Here is a 17,649-nt window from a genome sequence, read left to right on the forward strand (position 1 = left end):
TTTCAGCATGTTCCAGGGCTCAACTGTTGCATACACTTGAGAATTTGAGGAGTGAACCAGCAAGTGGAAGCTCTCGCTCTCTTGCTCTCTCTCTCTCTCTCTCTCTCTCTCTCTCTCTCTCTATTTCTCCCTCTCTCTCTTTCATGCCTTTGAAGGTAAACATGAATCTTAAAAAACAAATGAATCAGTTGTAGCTATTATAGATATTTTGAGGCAATTAAACGGTAACAAATTGAAGCAGCAGGCTAAAAAAGAATGAAAAAACAAGTTCACCTTAGGGCGTCCGTTTCCTTGTTACCCCTACGCCTTTCAAATTTATCCTTTTCTCCTATGTATTCTACAAATGAATCTTAACTGATAGTTCACTTGGTTGTATTTCCTGGCTTGCACTTAAAAATACTCGTGTTTCTGTTTTGAACCACAGTATGACATTATATCAAGAAGCTCTTCCAAAATATTATTGATATGTCTTCTTTTTCTAGCTATACAAAGTCATTTCTTCATCAGCATGGTGTTCCTCAAGAGAACAATGTCAGCAATCCTAATGATAAAGACTTGCAGAATGTAAGTGGAGTGAAGGGGAGGCAAATGAGATGTGAGGAACTGAAGATCATGGAAAATGACAAAGGGGCCACGTATACTGTTTATTACAGGGCTTACACTTCTCTTGCATGAATCTGTGTATCTTTTGATTTTTGAAATTAATAATACATAACAATTGTACAAATTCACCAGGTATAAGAAATGTTTTGACATACTGTATTGATTACATAGCTTTAATGCGGTATAGGTGACACATAATGATTAGATACATAAATGTGATTATTAGATACACATTCTGGGCTTAGGACAGTGACCTAGTGGCTAAAGTCCTCACCTTGCATGTGTCTGGGATCCCATATAGACACTGGTTCATGTTCCAGCTGCTCCACTCCCCATCCAGCTCCCTGCTTGTGGCCTGGGAAAGCAGTTGAGGACGGCCCAAAGCCTTGGGACCCTGCACCTGCATGGGAGACCTGGAAGAGGGTCCTGGCTCTTGGCTTTGGATCAGCTCAGCTCCGGCCGTTGTGGCCTCTTGGGGGATGAACCAGCAGATGGAAGATCTTTCTGTCTCTCCTTCTCTATATATATCTGACTTTCTAATAAAAATAATTAAATCTTTTTTAAAAGATACACATTACCCTAATGAAGTTAATACATATATCATTTCTCATGGCTATCATATTAATAGGAAAAAACACTGAAGATCTGCTCTGTTAATAGCTTTCAAGCATCTGATATAATATTAACTATGGCCATTACGCTGTTAATTACATCCCTAGAACCTACTCATTTTACAGCTTCTTTTATCTTTGAGCAACACGCCCATCTCCCTACCCACCTTTCCATTTCTTGAAAACCAACATTCTACACCACTTCTGTGACTTTGAGTTTTAGATTCACATATACATGAAATCATACACTATTTGTCTTTCTGTTCCTAACATATTACTGGGCACACTGACTTCTGAGATTCATGTATGTATTAACGAAGAGTATTATTCCATCATACATATACATACCACATTTTGTTTATACATTCATCAACTGCCATTTAGATCATGCCGTGTTGTGACTCTTGTGAATAATGTCCCTATGAACATAGGGTTTCAGCTAGCTCTTGAAGATTTAATTCATTGCTTTTTGGGTATATGAGGGGTCTTCAAAAAGTTCATAGAGAGTGGGCATTTGGCTTGGTAGTTAAGACATCCTATCCCTATTGCAGCACTCAGTTTCCATACCCACCTTTATTTCTTTGTAACATGGGCCTTGGGAGGCAACAGTGGTAACTTAAGAAATTGGATTCCTGCCACGCACATGGGAGACTTAATTTGAGTTCCTGGTTCCTAGCTCTAGTCCTCAGTCGTGGACCAGGCAATTACAGGCTTTTTTGAAAGAGTAAACCCAGGAAAAGAAATGGGAATGCTCACTTGCTGTTTCTCTCTCTCTCTCTCTCTCTCTCTCTCTCTCTCTCTCTCTCTCTCTCTCTCTATATATATATATATATATATATATATATATATATATATATATATATATGTAAACATATGTATGCTTATTTTTTAATGCATAATGGAATTAAAATATAATGTAAATTTTCCAGTAAATTCTGAAGCTCCTTTGTTTGCCCATAAGTGAGATTGCTGGATTCTACGATGGTTCTCTTAAAAATTTAAACAAAATGACCCTAATTTAGTGAGGATATATATATAGACGATAACTAAAAACAGTGATTAAATAGAAAAATGACAATTTCACCTCTATAAACATTAAAGGTTAAAGTAATCACATACCCTAGTGGCTAAAGTCCTCATTTTGAATGCACCAGGATCCCATATAAGTGCTGGATCTAATCCCTGCGGCCCCACTTCCCATCCCCCTGCCTGTGGCCTGGGAAAGCAGTCAAGGATGGCCCAAAGCCTTGGGACCCTACACTCATGTGGGAGACCCACAGGAGGTTCCTGGCTTCTGGCTTCAGATCAGCACAGCTCCAGCCGTTGTGACCACTTGGGGAATGAACCAGTAGATGGAAGATCTTCCTCTCTATTGCTCCTCCTCTCTGTATATATGCCTTACTAATAAAAATAAACAAAATATTTTTTAAAGAAATCACCTCTCATTAAAACTGTAGTAGTAAAACATTCTAAATCACTAGATTGACAAAGGTAAAAAAAAAAAGTCGTATAACACTGTGCAGCAACACTGATACACATAGACATTTGTTACTTTTTCGGGCTTCTGTTTTGTTTCTGGTGGTTTTTCAAATTCTAGCTCCCACATATAAGGGGGAACACACAACATATGTCTGTCCAGAGCCAGCTTATTTCACTCAACATGATGTTCTCCAGTTGAATACATTTTGCTACAAATGGTATAATTTCTTTTTTATATAGCTAATATTCCATAGTATATATACACCACCTATTCTTTTTTGAGATTTATTTTTATTGGAAAGTCAGATTTATAGAGAGAAGGAGAGATGGAGAAAGATCTGCTGATTCACTCCCCAAGTGACCTCAATGGCCAGAGCTGAGCCGATCCAAAGCCAGGAGCCAGGACCTTCTTCCAGGTCTCCGACACTGGTGCAAGCTCCAAAGCTGCATTCCCAGGCCACAAGCAGGGAGCCGGATGGGGAGTGGAGCTGCCGGGACATGAACTGGTTCCCATATGGGATCCCGCGTGCATGCAAGGCAAGGACTTGAGGTATTATGCTACTGTGCCAGGCCCATACCACTTATTCTTTATCGATTCATTTGCTGATAGACAACTTATTTAATTTCAAATTTTGCGCTGTTTTGAACAATGTTGCATAGACATGGTGGTGCAGGTATCAGTTTGATACATTGTGTTCAAGCCTGTTGTGTCTATTCCTAGTAGCGAAATTGCTGTGTTCCATGGCAAATCTTTTCACAGCTTTAAAATATCACTGCACTACTTTCCTCACTGGCTGAGCTAATTTACTTTTCCACCAACAGTGTAGAAGTATCCTCATGTATACACATGCTCACAAGCATTTTCTACTCTCTGTCTTTTGGATTTTAAGTATTTTTATGTGGTAAGGGGGTATCTGATTATGCTTTTGATTCACATTTGCCTGATGGCTAATGGATGTTGCACATATTCTCATATATTCGTTGGCCATTTGTATTTCCGTTCTTAAAACTGTCGAAGTCCTTTCTCTATTTCCCAGCTGGATTGCTTGTGGGTTTTGTTGTTGTTGTTGTTGCTGCTGTTGAAATATTTTAAGTTGCTGAAATATAGTACATATTAATCCTGTTTGATTGATGCTTTAAAAATATTTTCCCGTTTTATTGAATGTCTCTTCACTCTATTGATCATTTTCTTTGCTGTGCAAAAGCTTCTTAGTTTAATGTAGTCCCATTTGTTTAGTGTTTTGCTTTTGCTGTCTGAGCTTTGGGGTTCCTGTCCAAGAAATCATACCCTACACCAATGTCTTGTTGTGTTTCCGCTACATTTTCTTCCAGCAACTTTATAGTCTCAGGTCTGAAATTTAGGTCTTTAATCTATCTGGAGTTTATTTTTCTATATGGTGAGAGGTATGGATCTCATTTCATTCCTCTACATATACATATCCAGTTTTGCCAGCACCATTATTGAAGAGGTTATCTTTGCTCCACTGTGTGTTCTCAGCACTTTTGCTGAAAATCAATTGACTATACTTATGTGGATTAATTTCTGGGCTCTCTATTCTGTTCCACTGGTCTGTGTATCAGTTTTTATGCCCGTATGACAATGTCTTAATTACTATAGCTTTATGTTATTCTTTGAAGTCAGGCATTATAATGCCTACTATTTAATTTTTCTTGTATGGAGTAACTTTGGGTATTTACAGTCTTTTGTAATGAATTTTAGAATTGCCTTTTCTGATTTGGTAAAGAATGCCATTTGTATTTTGACAGAGATTGCACTGAATCTATAGATCGCTTTTGCTAGTTTAGACATTTTATTTTTTATTTTTTAAAAAGATTTATTCTATTTTTATTGCAAAGTCAGATATATAGAGAGAGAGGAGAGACAGAGAGAAAGATCTTTCCCACTGATTTCATCCCCCAAAAGGCCACAATGGCCAGAGCTATGCCGATCCAAAGCCAGGAGCCAGGAGCCAGGAGCTTCCTCCGGGTCTCCCATGCGGGTGCAGGGTCCCAAGGCTTTGGGCCATTCTTAACTGCTTTCCCACACTACAAAGCAGGGAGCTGGATGGGAAGCAGGGCTGTCTGGATTAGAACTGGCACCCATATGAATCCTTGACACATTCAAGGTGAGGACTTTAGCCGCTAGGCCACCACGCCAGGCCCAGTATAGATGTTTTAATGACACCAATTCTTGTGATCTATCAGCGAGGAATATATTTCCACTTTTTTGTGTCCTTGATTATTTCTTTCATAAATGTTTGACAATTTTCATTGTAGAGATCTTTCAATTCATTGGTTAAAATACATTTAATTTTTGTAGTTATCGTGAATCAATTTCTTTCTTGCTATTACTTTCTGTGAGCTCATCGTTAAAATACCAAAAGATGCTGTTTTTATATGTTTATTTTTTAACCTGCAGCTTTACTGCATTGGTTTTCAGTTCTAACACCTTCTCATTGCAATATTTAGGTTTTACCATGTATAACACCATGTCATCTAAAAACATGGGTAAACTGACTTCGTTCTTTCCAATTTTGATTCCCTTTGTTTCTTTCTCCTCCCTGATTGTTCTAGATAAAATGTCCAGTACTATACTGAATAAAAGTGGTGAAAGTGGGTATCCTTTCTCATCTCCTGAGAAATGCACTTAGCCTCTCCCCATTCAATATGAAACTAGCTGTGGTATCTCAAATATAGGCTTCATAACTGAGAAATATTCCTTCTATGCCTAATTTATGTGGAGTTTTTATAATATAGAGGTGTTGAATCTTTTTTTAAGGATTTATTTATTTCATTACAAAGTCGGATATACAGAGAGGAGGAGAGACAGAGAAGAAGATTCTCTGTCCGATGATTCACTCCCCAAGTGAGCCTCAGCGGCCGGTGCGTGCCAATCTGAAGCCGGGAACCAGGAACCTCCTCTGGGTCTCCCATGCGGGTGCAGGGTCCCAAAGCTTTGGGCCGTCCTCGACTGCTTTCCCAGGCCACAAGCAGGGAGCTGGATGGGAAGTGGAGCTGCTGGGATTAGAACCGGCGGCCATATGGGATCCCGGGGCATTCAAGGCAAGGACTTTAGCCACTAGGCCACACCGCCGGGCCCTGTTGAATGTTATAATATGTGTTCTCAGCATCAATTGATATGCCCATATGATTTTTATTTCATTCTACTAATGTGATTTATGGTGTTCAATGATTTGTGAATGTTGAATAATCCTTACATCTCTGGGATAAATTCTGCTTGATCATGATGTCTGATCTTATTGATGTGCTGTTGGATTCTATTTGCTAATATTCTGTCAAGAATGTTGGCATCTCAGTCCAGTGCGAAGGTTCAACTGGGTAATCCTCTGCCTACAAGCACCAGCGTCCAATATGAGTGCCAGCTCATGTCCGGGCTTCTCACTTCTGATTCAGTTCTCTGCTAGTGGCCTTGGAAAGCAGCGGAGATGGCCTAAGGCATTGGGACCTTGCACCTCATGGGTGACCAGGAGGATGTTCCTAGCTCCTGGCTTCAGATAGGCTCAGATCCAGCCATTGTGGTCATTTGGAAAGTGACCCAGTCAATGGAAGCTGTTAGAACTGAAAATCAATTCCATCTGTGTCTCTTCTCTCTGTAAATCTCCATTTCCAATAAAAATAAATCTAGGGCCCGGCGGCGTGGCCTAGTGGCTAAAGTCCTCACCTTGAACACCCCGGGATCCCATATGGGCGCCGGTTCTAATCCCGGCTGCTCCACTTCCCATCCAGCTCTCTGCTTGTGGCCTGGGAAAGCAGTCGAGGATGGCCTGAAGCCTTGGGACCCTGTACCCACGTGGGAGACCCAGAGGAAGCTCCTGGTTCCTGGCTTTGGATTGGCGCAGCTCTGTCCATTGCGGTCACTTGGGGAGTAAATCACCGAACAGAAAATCTTCCTATCAGTCTCTCCTCCTCTCTATATACATCTGACTTTGCAGTAAAAATAAGTAAATCTTTAAACATAAATAAATAGATCTTTAAAAAGGCTTGACATCTGTGTTCATTAAGGATATAGATCCGTAATTTTCTTTTCATGTCATGATTTTAGCATCATAGTATGCTGGCCTGAGAAAAAGTTTGACAGAGTTCCATCCTGTTTAGTAGTTTGAAATCATTCATAATGTATTAAATTACTTTCTTACTGAATCTTTTTTAGAAATCAATAGTAACGCCCTCCGGTCCTGGATGTTTCCTTGATGAAAAACATTTGATAACTACCTCCATCTCATTGCTTGGTATGAATCTGTTTCAGGTTGTCTGTGTCTTCTTGATTTAATCTTGATAGGTTATATTAATCCAGGAATATATCAGTTTCTTCAAGGTTGTGCAGGTTATTAGCCTTTAGTTCTTCATAGAAGTTTCTTGATGATCCTTTGTATTCTAGTGGTGTTGGTTATATTGTCTCTTTTTCCATCTCCAATTCTGCTTGACTTTCTTTCCTCTTTTTTTCTCTTTTAGTCTGACTAGAGATTTATCTACTTTGTTTATCTTTTCAAAAACAAACAACTCAGCCTTTTGTTTCATTGATCTTCGTGTATATATATCTATGTACACACACACACACACACACACACACACACACACACACACATAGTGATTTACTTGTTTAAAAGCTTTGCTGACCAGGCATGGTATGCCTCTGTGTTCCAGCATGGCGTGACCCTGAGTGGCGTCACACCTCCTGGATGCCAGAAGTCACCCCTGGAGCCTGCTGGCAGCAGAGGTTATAGATTTCCTAGGGAAAGATATTTGGGGATGTGTGGGATTGGGACCACAACGAGTACATTTGACACGTGTGGAGTCCCTTAGGGGACTCCAAGAACCAAGCCACTGCACTCACAGTTGAGGAATGACTGCTGGGGGCAGTCCACGGAGCAGTCTACTTACTACACTTGCAGGTAAATGAGGAAGCTAAGATGGAGTGATTTAGAAAGGGGAAGTTGGAGGACATGTCTGAATTAGACCAAGGGACCCACCCACATGGGAGACCTGGGCTGAGCTAAGTGGCATCACTTGCAGCCTACCAGCACATGGAAAACTAGCACACTGCTGGAAGGCATGCCTGGCAGGCCTAGACTGCAGTACCTAACAGCAAGTGTCTTGGCATGGGGTGTGCCACACGGGCCTAACCACATGGAGCTTCACCATGAAACCAACCAGCTCATGAAGGAATTGGATCTGGAGACAGATTGTGTACGGGATTTGTGGAATTATGCCTGTGGGACTGCAGTAACTGCCAGTTTGTGTGAGAGCTGGAGGTAGTGATGAGCTGAGCCAGGTACTATCACCAAACTAACTGGCAGTCATAGGAGCTGGGATTGGGGGCAGGCCAAGCTGGCCAAGGCTGCAGCACCTGCTGGTGACCCTGAGAACTGAGTTCAGAAGCAGGCTGGACTGGACTATTGTACCTGCCAGCCCATGTTAAGGCCAGGACTGGGGTCAGACTGTGGTTGGCAGGGGCCCATCCAACACATGTGAGGATTTACCAATTCATGTAAGATCTGGGGTGGGGAGCTGAACTGGTGAGAAACCTTGGGCAGCTTCCCATACTAGGCTGCAGTTCCTGCAAGTGAGCAGAAGAGCTGGGATTTGTGATGAGCCAGGCCAGAAAGGGTTACAGTCCTAGTCAGAATGTATGTGGGCTGGGTCTGGGAGTAAGCCAGACTAGGCCAGGCATTAGAACCCACTGGCTCGGGCCCGGTGGCATGGCCTAGTGGCTAAAGTCCTCACCTTGAACGCGCCAGGATCCCATATGGGCGCTGGTTCTAATCCCGGCAGCTCCACTTCCCATCCAGCTCCCTGCTTGTGGGCTAGGAAAGCAATTGAGGACAGTCCAATGCTTTGGGATCCTGCACCAATGTGGGAGACCTGGAAGAGGAAGTTCCTGCCTCCTGGCTTCAGATTGGCACAGCACCAGCCATTGCGCTCACTTGGGGAGTGAATCATTGGACAGAAGATCTTCCTCTCTGTCTCTCCTCCTCTCTGTATATCTGACTTTGTAATAAAAAAATAAATAAATCTTATTAAAAAAAAAGAACCCACTGGCTCAACTGGGAGCCAGAATAGGGCATGAACTATGCTGGGCTAGGCAGCCACACCCACCAGTTCACATGAGAGCTTGAACTGTAGATAGACCAGGCTTGGCTGGGCTATAGAACCCCAGTTAGAGTTGGGACTAGAGGCAGGCCAGGCTGCAATGTCTGCTGGCAATTGACAAGACTGGCATCAGGCCATGCCAGGCAAGGTTTCTGGTGAATGTGAGAGCCAGGACAGGAGGTGGACCAGACTAACATACTTACAGTACTGCCTCAGCATGCATGTGGGCTGGGTCCAGGCGTGAGCCACACTGGACTAGGCCCCAGCATGGGCTAGTGCTCGCGAAAGCCAGACTGGATATAGAACAGGCTGGGCTAGGTCATGGCCCCCACTGATCCACATGAGAGCCAGGTCTTGAGGTAATCCAGGTGGAACTGGGCTGTTGCACCCACCAGTAAGAGCTGGAATAGGTGCAGGCCATCCAGGCAGGGCTGTAGTTCTGGTCAGTGAGTGACAGGACAAATAAAACTCCTGTATGCTAATTGTAATTCTTTAGGTTAGATTTCTAGGAATGGGATGGCTGGGTTTTATGGTAGATATATTTTCAAATTGCTGAAGAATCCCCATACTGTCTCTCATAATAGTTGTACCAGTTTACATTCCCATCAGCAGTGGATTAGGGCACCTTTTCTCCATATCCTTAGGAGCATTTATAGTTTTTTATTTTTGGAACATAGCCATTCTAACTGGGGTGAGGAAAAATTTCGTGGTGGTTTTTTTTTATCAATATTCCCCTAATGGTTAGTGAACTTGAGCATTTCTTGCATGTGTCTGATGGCTATTAGTATTTCATTCTTTCAAAACCATCTGTTCAAGTTCTTTGCCCATTTTAACATGGTGTTTTCTTTGTTGTTGTTAAGGGTTTTTTTATTTTTTATTTTTCATGATACATTTCCTTAGGCTCTGGGATTTCCTGTTTCATTTTCCCAATCTCTCCTACCCCCCCTGTTTTCCCCAGTATTATTATAATAGTAATAATCCTTCAACAACAATCAGCAATACATCATTCTTTTATTTAAGTGTATCATGACATTGTAGATATAGACAATCATAGAAAGTCCAGCATCCAATTGTCAAGATATATTTAGCAGTTTCATTAGGAGTCTATCTTTTATTCAGAAGTAGAGATGCACACTGGCTTTTCATTGGAGGAGATGATATTTTGCCAGCTCTGCTTTCAGACCAGAGTAGGTCTCCCCAAGAAACTGTTGAATTTATCTGGACAATAAGATGCTGGACTCTATGCATGGTACATGCTTGCAATGAAAGAATCATGACTGGATTTGAACTGTAATACTGCAACAAGGTGGAGGAATCCACCATGGGGGAGGGTATGGGGAGGGGTGGGGGGAATCCCAGAGCCTATGAAACTGTTTCATAAAACTGAAATGAAGTTTAAAAAAGAAGTAGGGATGCACACTGCAATGTATCTTCACTCATGGTATACATGCATCCATTATACAGTTCCTCATTCTCTCTTGCTATATATGTGTGTATTACATATATACACACACACACACATATATATACACACACATGTAGATATATCTATTGATCTTGTATTTTGAAAGAAGTTTGCCTTGTATCAGAGAAATCATAAAATCATATGATTGTACTTTTGGGATTGGCTTATTTCACTGAGCATGATGGTCTCTAGTTGGAATCTTTTTGTAGAAAGTGATAGAATTTCATTCTCTTTAATGACTGATTAGTATTCCATAGAGTAGATGTACCACAGCTTCTTTATTCATTCCTCTTGACAGGCATCTGGGTTGTTTTTCATGTCTTCACTATTGTAGACTGTGCTACTGTAAGTATAGGATTACAGGTCATTCATATGCAGACTTCATTTCCTTTGGATGTATTCCCAGGAGTGGGATAGCTAGATCATCCACAAGATGATTTTTCAGTTATCTTAGCACTCTCCATGCTGACTTCTATGGTGGTAGCCTACATTCCCACCAAGAGTGAAGGAGGATACCTTCTCCCCACATCCATGCCAGCAGGTTGTTAGTGGAGTTCTGAATGTAGGCCAGTCTCACTGGATTTAGGTGAAACCTTCATGTGGTTTTCATTTGTATTTCCCTGATAGCCAGGGAACCTGAGCATTTTTTCATATGTCTATTGGCCATTTCAATTTGTTGTTTTGAAAAATGTCATTTCCATAGCCCATTTCTTCACAGAGTTGTCTTAGCTGTCCTTGAGCTTCTGAAGCTCTTTGTAATCCTGTATGTTGGTCCCCTATTCATTGTGTAGTTTGCAAGGATTTTTTGCCATTCTGTTGGTTGCTTCTTCACTTTAGTGATTATTTCTTTTGCTGTATAAAAACTTCTTAGTTTTATGTAGTCCCATTTGCTTGTTTCAGTTTCACTGCCTGTGTTTTTTATGACATTGGCAAGATATAGGACAATGCCTACATCTTGTAGAGTTCTTGCTATGTTTTCCTCTAATAGTTTGATGACTTCTGAGTGCAGATTTAAGCCCTTGATACATTTAGAGCTGATTTTTTTTTATAAGGTGACAAATGAGGGTATTGTTTCTTATCTCTGCAGGCTGATATCCAATTGTCCCAACAGCATTTGTTTAGGAGACCAGGATTTTCCCCTGGATTATTTTCAGTTTCCTTGTCAAAAATTAGTTGGCTATACACATGTAAGCTTCCTTCTGTGATTTCTGTTTTGGTCCATTGAACTTCTCTGTTTCTGTACCAGTATCGGACTGTTTTAATAAGCACTGCCTGTGTATGTCTTGAGGTCTGTAATTGTGATTCCTCCAGGTTTATTTTTATTCTTCAGGATCACTTTGGCTATTTGTGGTCTTGTGATCCCAGATGAATTTTTCTGATCATCATTTCTGTTTCTGAGAAGCATGTTGTTGGAATTCTGACTGTAATTGCAATGAATCTATAGATTACTGTTGGCAATATGGACATTTTGATGCTGTTGATCTTGCTGATTCAGGAACATGGTGAATTTCTCCATCTTTAAATGTCTTCTATTTCTTTTTTCAATGTTTTGTAATTTTCATTATAGAGGTCTTCCACATCATTGGTTAGGTTGATTCCAAGGAATTTAAGATTGTTCTCTGCTATTTCAAAGGGGATTGTATTTACTCCTCAGTCACGGAATTATTTGTGCATACTAGGACCATTGATTTATGTTCATTAATTCTGTATCCTGCTACCCTGCCAAACTCTCTCTTATGAGTTACAGTACTCTCTTGAGTCCTTTGGTTCTCCTGTGTGTAGAATCATGTTGTCTTGCATCTTTTGAGATGATCATATGGTTTTTATTTTTCAATTTGTTGATGTGTTGTATCATATTTATTGATTTGTGTATGTTAAACCATGCCAGGGACTAATCCCACCTGGTGCATGTGACTCATCTGTCTGATGTATTGTTTCATTCTGATGGCTAGTATTTTTTTGAGGATTTTTGCATCTGTATTCATCGGTCTGTAGTTCTGTTTCTCTGTTGTGTCTCTGGCTTTGGTATTAAGATGATGTTGAGAGAGAGTAACAATATAACATAGCATTTGGAAAGACTGCCTCCTTTGGTAGAATTCAGCAGTGAATCCATGCGGTCCAGGGCTTTTGTTGTTGTTGTTGGGATGGATTTGATTACCGGTTCAATCTCCATCCTGGTCATAGCTCTAGTTAGATTATTAATTGCTTCATGATTCAGTTTTGATAGATTTTATGTTTCCAAAAATTTATCCATTTCTACTAGGTTTTCTGATTTGTTGGCATATAGATGCTTGTAATACTTCTTGATTATTCTGTGTGTGCCTGAGATATCTGTTGTTATATTTCCTTTTTCATTTCTCATTCTTGTGATTTGCATCCTCTCCCTCATTTTTTCTTTTTTATTAGTCGGGCTGGTGGGGAATTTATTTTACTGGTTTTGTTCAGAGAACCAGCTCCTTGATTCATTGGCCTTATATATAGTTCTTTTGGCCTCTATTTGGTTTATTTCTTACTGTATTTTGATTCTTTTCTTCTGTTAATCGTGGAATTGTTTTGCTGTTGTTTTTCTAGCTCTTTCAGATGTATGGTTAGCCTATTTAGTTGATGCTTTTCTAATTTTTTGGCATAAGCATTAATTAAAATGATTTTTTTTCTTAGCACTACCTTGATAATGTCCCATAAGTTTTGATTTGTTGTCTTGATGCCTTTATTCATTTCAGACAGTTTTGAATTTCCTCTGTAACCCATTGTTCATTTAGCAGCATATTGTTCCATCTCCAAGTATCTGCATATCTTCTGGGGTATTTCGACTTGTTGGTCTCCAGTTTCACGTCATGATTGTCTGAGAAAATGCATGGTATGGTTTTGATTTTTTTTTAATTTGCTGAGGGATTTTTTCTAGCCTATAATATGATCAATTCTGGGGAAGGCTCCATGTACTGATAAAAAGTGTACTCTGAGTCTATAGGATGGAAGGTTCTGTAGATATCAATTAAGTCCATTTTTCTATTGTCTGAGTGATCTCTGTTTCCTTGCTGAGTTCCTGTCTTGGCCTTATTGATCTGTCCATCGAGGTTAATGAGGTATTAATGACCACACTACTATTGTATTGCAGTCTGTTTCTCCTTTTAAATCCATTAATATTTGCCTCACATATATAGGTTCCCTGTCATTTACTATGGTGATTTCTTCTTGCTGGACGGATCCTTTGATCATTATGTGGTGTCCTTCTTCATCTCTTTTAATGCTTTTCATGTCAAAGTCTATAATGTCTGATGCAACAACAGCTGCACCAGTTTGTTTTTTCTATCCATTAGCCTAGCATATCCTTTTCCATCCTTTAACTTTTAGTTTCCACGTATCTTTGTTGGTGAGTTGTGTCTCCTGAAGGCAACAAATAAATGGATTTTGCTTTTTTAATCCAGTCTGCTAATCTGTGAGGTTTGATTGATGAGTTTAAGTCATTTACCTTCAGGGTTAATATTGATAGACAATGATTTGGTCTTGCCATTTTAGCAACGGGTTGCTAATTGTTTGATTTAATCTTCTGTTGTCAACTTATTGGAATGTTATCTACCTTTGCCTTTGGTTTTGGTAGGTGCTATTTCTTCTCTCTGTCAGTAGGACATCTTTAACATTTGTAGGGCAAGTCTAGTAGAGGCAAAGTCTTTGAGATTTTGATTGCCATATAGAATTTTCTTTCATTTTCGAAGACCAACTGCAGATTTTTCGGTAAGTTATTTTGTGCTGACAATTTTCTTTCAGGATCTAGAATATGTAATTCCGTTCTTTTCTGGCCTATTGAGTTTCTTCTGAGAGATCAACTGTGAGTCTGATTGTGGTTCCTCAGTAAGTTACTGGTTTTTTTTTTTTTTTTTTTTTTAATGTGCATTTAAGGATTTTTCTCATTATGTTAGGACCCAGGAGAGCTTGATTATGATGTGGTGAAAATAGTTTTTGGTGGGTTCATTGGGACTTCTGTGGCCTTACTGTATTTTGTTTCCCTATTTTTTCTCCATATCAGGGAAGTTCTTATTTATTATTTCATTGAATGTGTCTTTGAACCCAGCTTCTCTTTCTGCATCTTCAGGCACCTCTATAACTCTTGCATTTGGCCTTTAAATAGTGACCTTTAACTCTTGGATGCTTTTCTTAGCTTGATTCCTATACTCTTCCAGGTATTTTTAACTATTTTGGAGTTATTGCAGAAAGTGTCTTTCAATTCTGAGATTCTTCTGCTTCATTCTAAAATTGAGGAGTTCAGTGAGTTATTAATTTGCTGCACTGTGTGCTTCATTTCTAATACTTCAGCTTTATTTTGTTTCAGTATTGCTATTTCCTGTGCAACATATTCTTTGAATTCCTGTATGTGCTTCTCATTGTCTTTAAGAAGCTTTATAACAATTAAAAAAATCTTTTCCAGCAGTTTCTCCATGTGTTCCTCAGTTAACTCTAAGGTGGACATAGTATTTTTGCTCCTTTGCAGAGGAAATGTCAATAACCATATTTATTGTACCTTTTTCTCTTCTGCCTTTTGTCATTGCAACTCTGATTAGTGAATTCTTCTCCTTGGGACTGTTTTTTTAGACTGTGTTGTCCACAGTTCTACAGGTTGACTTTACTGATCCCTTTTAGTATCCAGTTCTTCATTCTGTTGCTTGTGCCAGGCCTTCCCACAAGATTCAGTCCTGAGCTCCCATGCTAGACTCCCAGCTCACCACTCTCCTCCTCTCCCCGACCCATTCCCGTGATTCCATGCTGTAACCACACTGTTGCCTGCTCTGTCTTTCTCCTGCTCCAGGTTCCAACAGCAGCCAGGATTAGGGAGACACCAGCTGTCCTAGATCACAGGGTTATCAGTGTTACCTATTGCATGGATTTTTTTTCCTTTCCTCTTCTTGCCAGAACCTGTTGGCAATTAGGTCTTTGTGCAACCTGGACATATTTTGGGTGGAATCCATGGGATGCTTCGTTGGTATTGTTTTCCTAGTGGAAGCTGTGCAATGTGTTGTGCCAGAAGTGAGTTGTTTCTTGACTTAGCACCTGCACAGCTTGCTATTGTCCATCCCCCAGAGCTTTTTGCTCCATTTCACAAAGTGGTACCTGATATGGCATTGGTGGAAATCTGGGCCCTGAAATCTACCCTGTTACTACACCCAATTGCCTGGGCTCTGCCACTCTGCTTTTGCCCATGGTAGAATCAAGCAAATATCCATTCAGTATGATGCTAGCTATGGGTTTGTCATATATTATTCCTGATTGTGTTGAGATATGTTCCCACTATACCCAATATTCCTAATTTTATTATCATGAAAGAAAGTTGTATTTAATCAAATTATTTCTGTGCTTCTGTTGAGATAATCACTTGTTTTTCTGTATTAGCTGGTCAACGTGATATTTATCGATTCTTTGTGATGAACTTTTCTTGCACACCAGGGAGGAATCCCACTTGATTTGGGTATATGACCTTTCCATCTGGTTGTTGGAGTCCATCAACTAGTATTTTGATAGGATTTTTGTTTCTTTGTTCATCAGGAATATTGGTCTACAGTTCCCTCATTTTGAGAATAATTGGAGCTGGCCATTATATAATGGAAGTTTGTAAGATTGCCTGATTTTCTGTTTTAAAAGATTTTGTCTGTCTGTGTGTTTATTGGAAAGGCAGATATACAGAGAGGAGGAGAGACAGAGAGGAAGAGCTTCGATCCGTTGATTCACTCCCCAAGTGGCCACAGTGGCCAGAGCTGAGCCAATCCGAAGCCAGGAGCCAGGAGCTTCTTCCAGGTCTCCCATGCAGATGCAGAGTCCTAAGGGTCTGGGCTGTCTTCCACCACTCTTTCAGTCCATTAGCAGGGAGCTGTATGGAAAGTATACCAGCCAGGACATGAACTGGTGCCTATACGGGATGCTGGTACACTCAGGCAGAGGATTTCACAGGCATACCATCACACAATTCCAAGATTGCCTTCTTTTCAGTCAGTTTTGAATAGTTTGAGAGTAATTGGAACCAAATTTTCTTTAAAAGTTTGATATAATTAAGCAGTGAAGCCATCTGGTCCTGGGCTTTTCTTTGTTCCAAGAGTCTTCATTACTGACTCAATCTCTATCTTGATTATTTTCTATGTACTCATGATTCAACTTAGTGTATGTTCTGAAATCTGTTTATTTCTTCTAGATCTTGCAATTTGGCATGTAACTGTCATAATCTGTGATGGATCTTTTTATGTCCGTGGTGTCCATTGTTAATTCTCCTTTTTCGTATCTGATTTTATTAATTTGGGTCTTTTCCATCTTTTATATAGTTAGTCACTCCAATAGTACATCTATTTTCTTTCTTTTTCAAAAGATCAACTCTCCAATGTACTAATATTTTCTATTGTCTTTTGTTTTGATTTTGATTATTTTCTAATTCTGATTATTTCTTTCTTCCTACTAACCTTGGGTATTGTTACTTGTTTTTCTACGTCCTTGGTATGGATTGGTAAGTCATTTGTTTGATGCCTTTCTGATTTCCTGCTATAGATACAAAATGCTATGACCTTCTCTCTTACCCGTGTTTTTTTATCTCATAGGTTTTGATATTTTATGCTGTCAGCTTCATTCATTTCCAGGAACTTTTTAATTTAGCTTTCGATTTCTCCTATGATCCTTTTCATTCAGTAGCATGCTATTCAGTTTCCATCCATTTGCATATTTTCTGGACTTTGTTAATGTGTTGTTTCCAACTTCATCCATGGTTGTCAGAAAAGATACATGATATGATTTCAGAGTTATTTTTTTTAACTTTCTGAGACTTGCTTTATACCTAGCATGTTTTCTATGCTAGAGTAAGTTGCAGGCAGTGATGAAAAGAATGTGTATTCTGCAACTGTGGTGTGAAATGTTAATGGGTACCAATTTAGGTCCATTTGGTCCATAGTGTAGCTTAATACTGTTGTTTCTTCATTGATTTCCTGTTTAGTTAATCTATTAGTAGAGTGTTGAAACCCTCACTGTTATTGTATTAGAGTTTGTGTATCCCTTTAGATTCACTAACATTAGTTTTAACCAGTCTGATTCCATTGCATTGGGTGCATATATATTTACTGAAGTCACATCTTCTTGTTGAATTTATTCCTTAATCATTATGTAATATCCTACTTTTTCCTTTTTAATAATTTTTGTATTCAAATCTATTTTGTCTAATGATAGGATGGCTATACCAACTTGTCTTACCTGTCCATTGGCATGGGATATGTTTCCCTATCCTTTCCACTTTAAGTCTGTGTGTATCTTTGTCAGTAAGGTATGTTTCCCATAGATAGCAAATAGATGAGTGCTGTTTTCGTATCACTTCAGCCAGTTGTTATCTTTTGATTGAGGAGTTTAGCCCATTTACAT

The 17,649-nt window shown here is 39.7% G+C and overlaps 1 protein-coding gene across 1 annotated transcript in view; it reads left to right on the top strand.

Moving 5' to 3' along the window:
- Positions 1–17,649, top strand: part of LOC131478620 (uncharacterized) — a 127,772-nt gene that overhangs the window by 4,377 nt on the left and 105,746 nt on the right. Inside the window, exon 4 of the mRNA XM_058659073.1 lies at positions 483–564. Coding sequence (XP_058515056.1) covers positions 483–564 — 82 coding nt within the window. The remainder of the gene's footprint in view (positions 1–482; positions 565–17,649) is intronic.

Source organism: Ochotona princeps, chromosome X (genome assembly GCF_030435755.1).
Source record: "Ochotona princeps isolate mOchPri1 chromosome X, mOchPri1.hap1, whole genome shotgun sequence".
NCBI lineage: Eukaryota > Metazoa > Chordata > Mammalia > Lagomorpha > Ochotonidae > Ochotona > Ochotona princeps.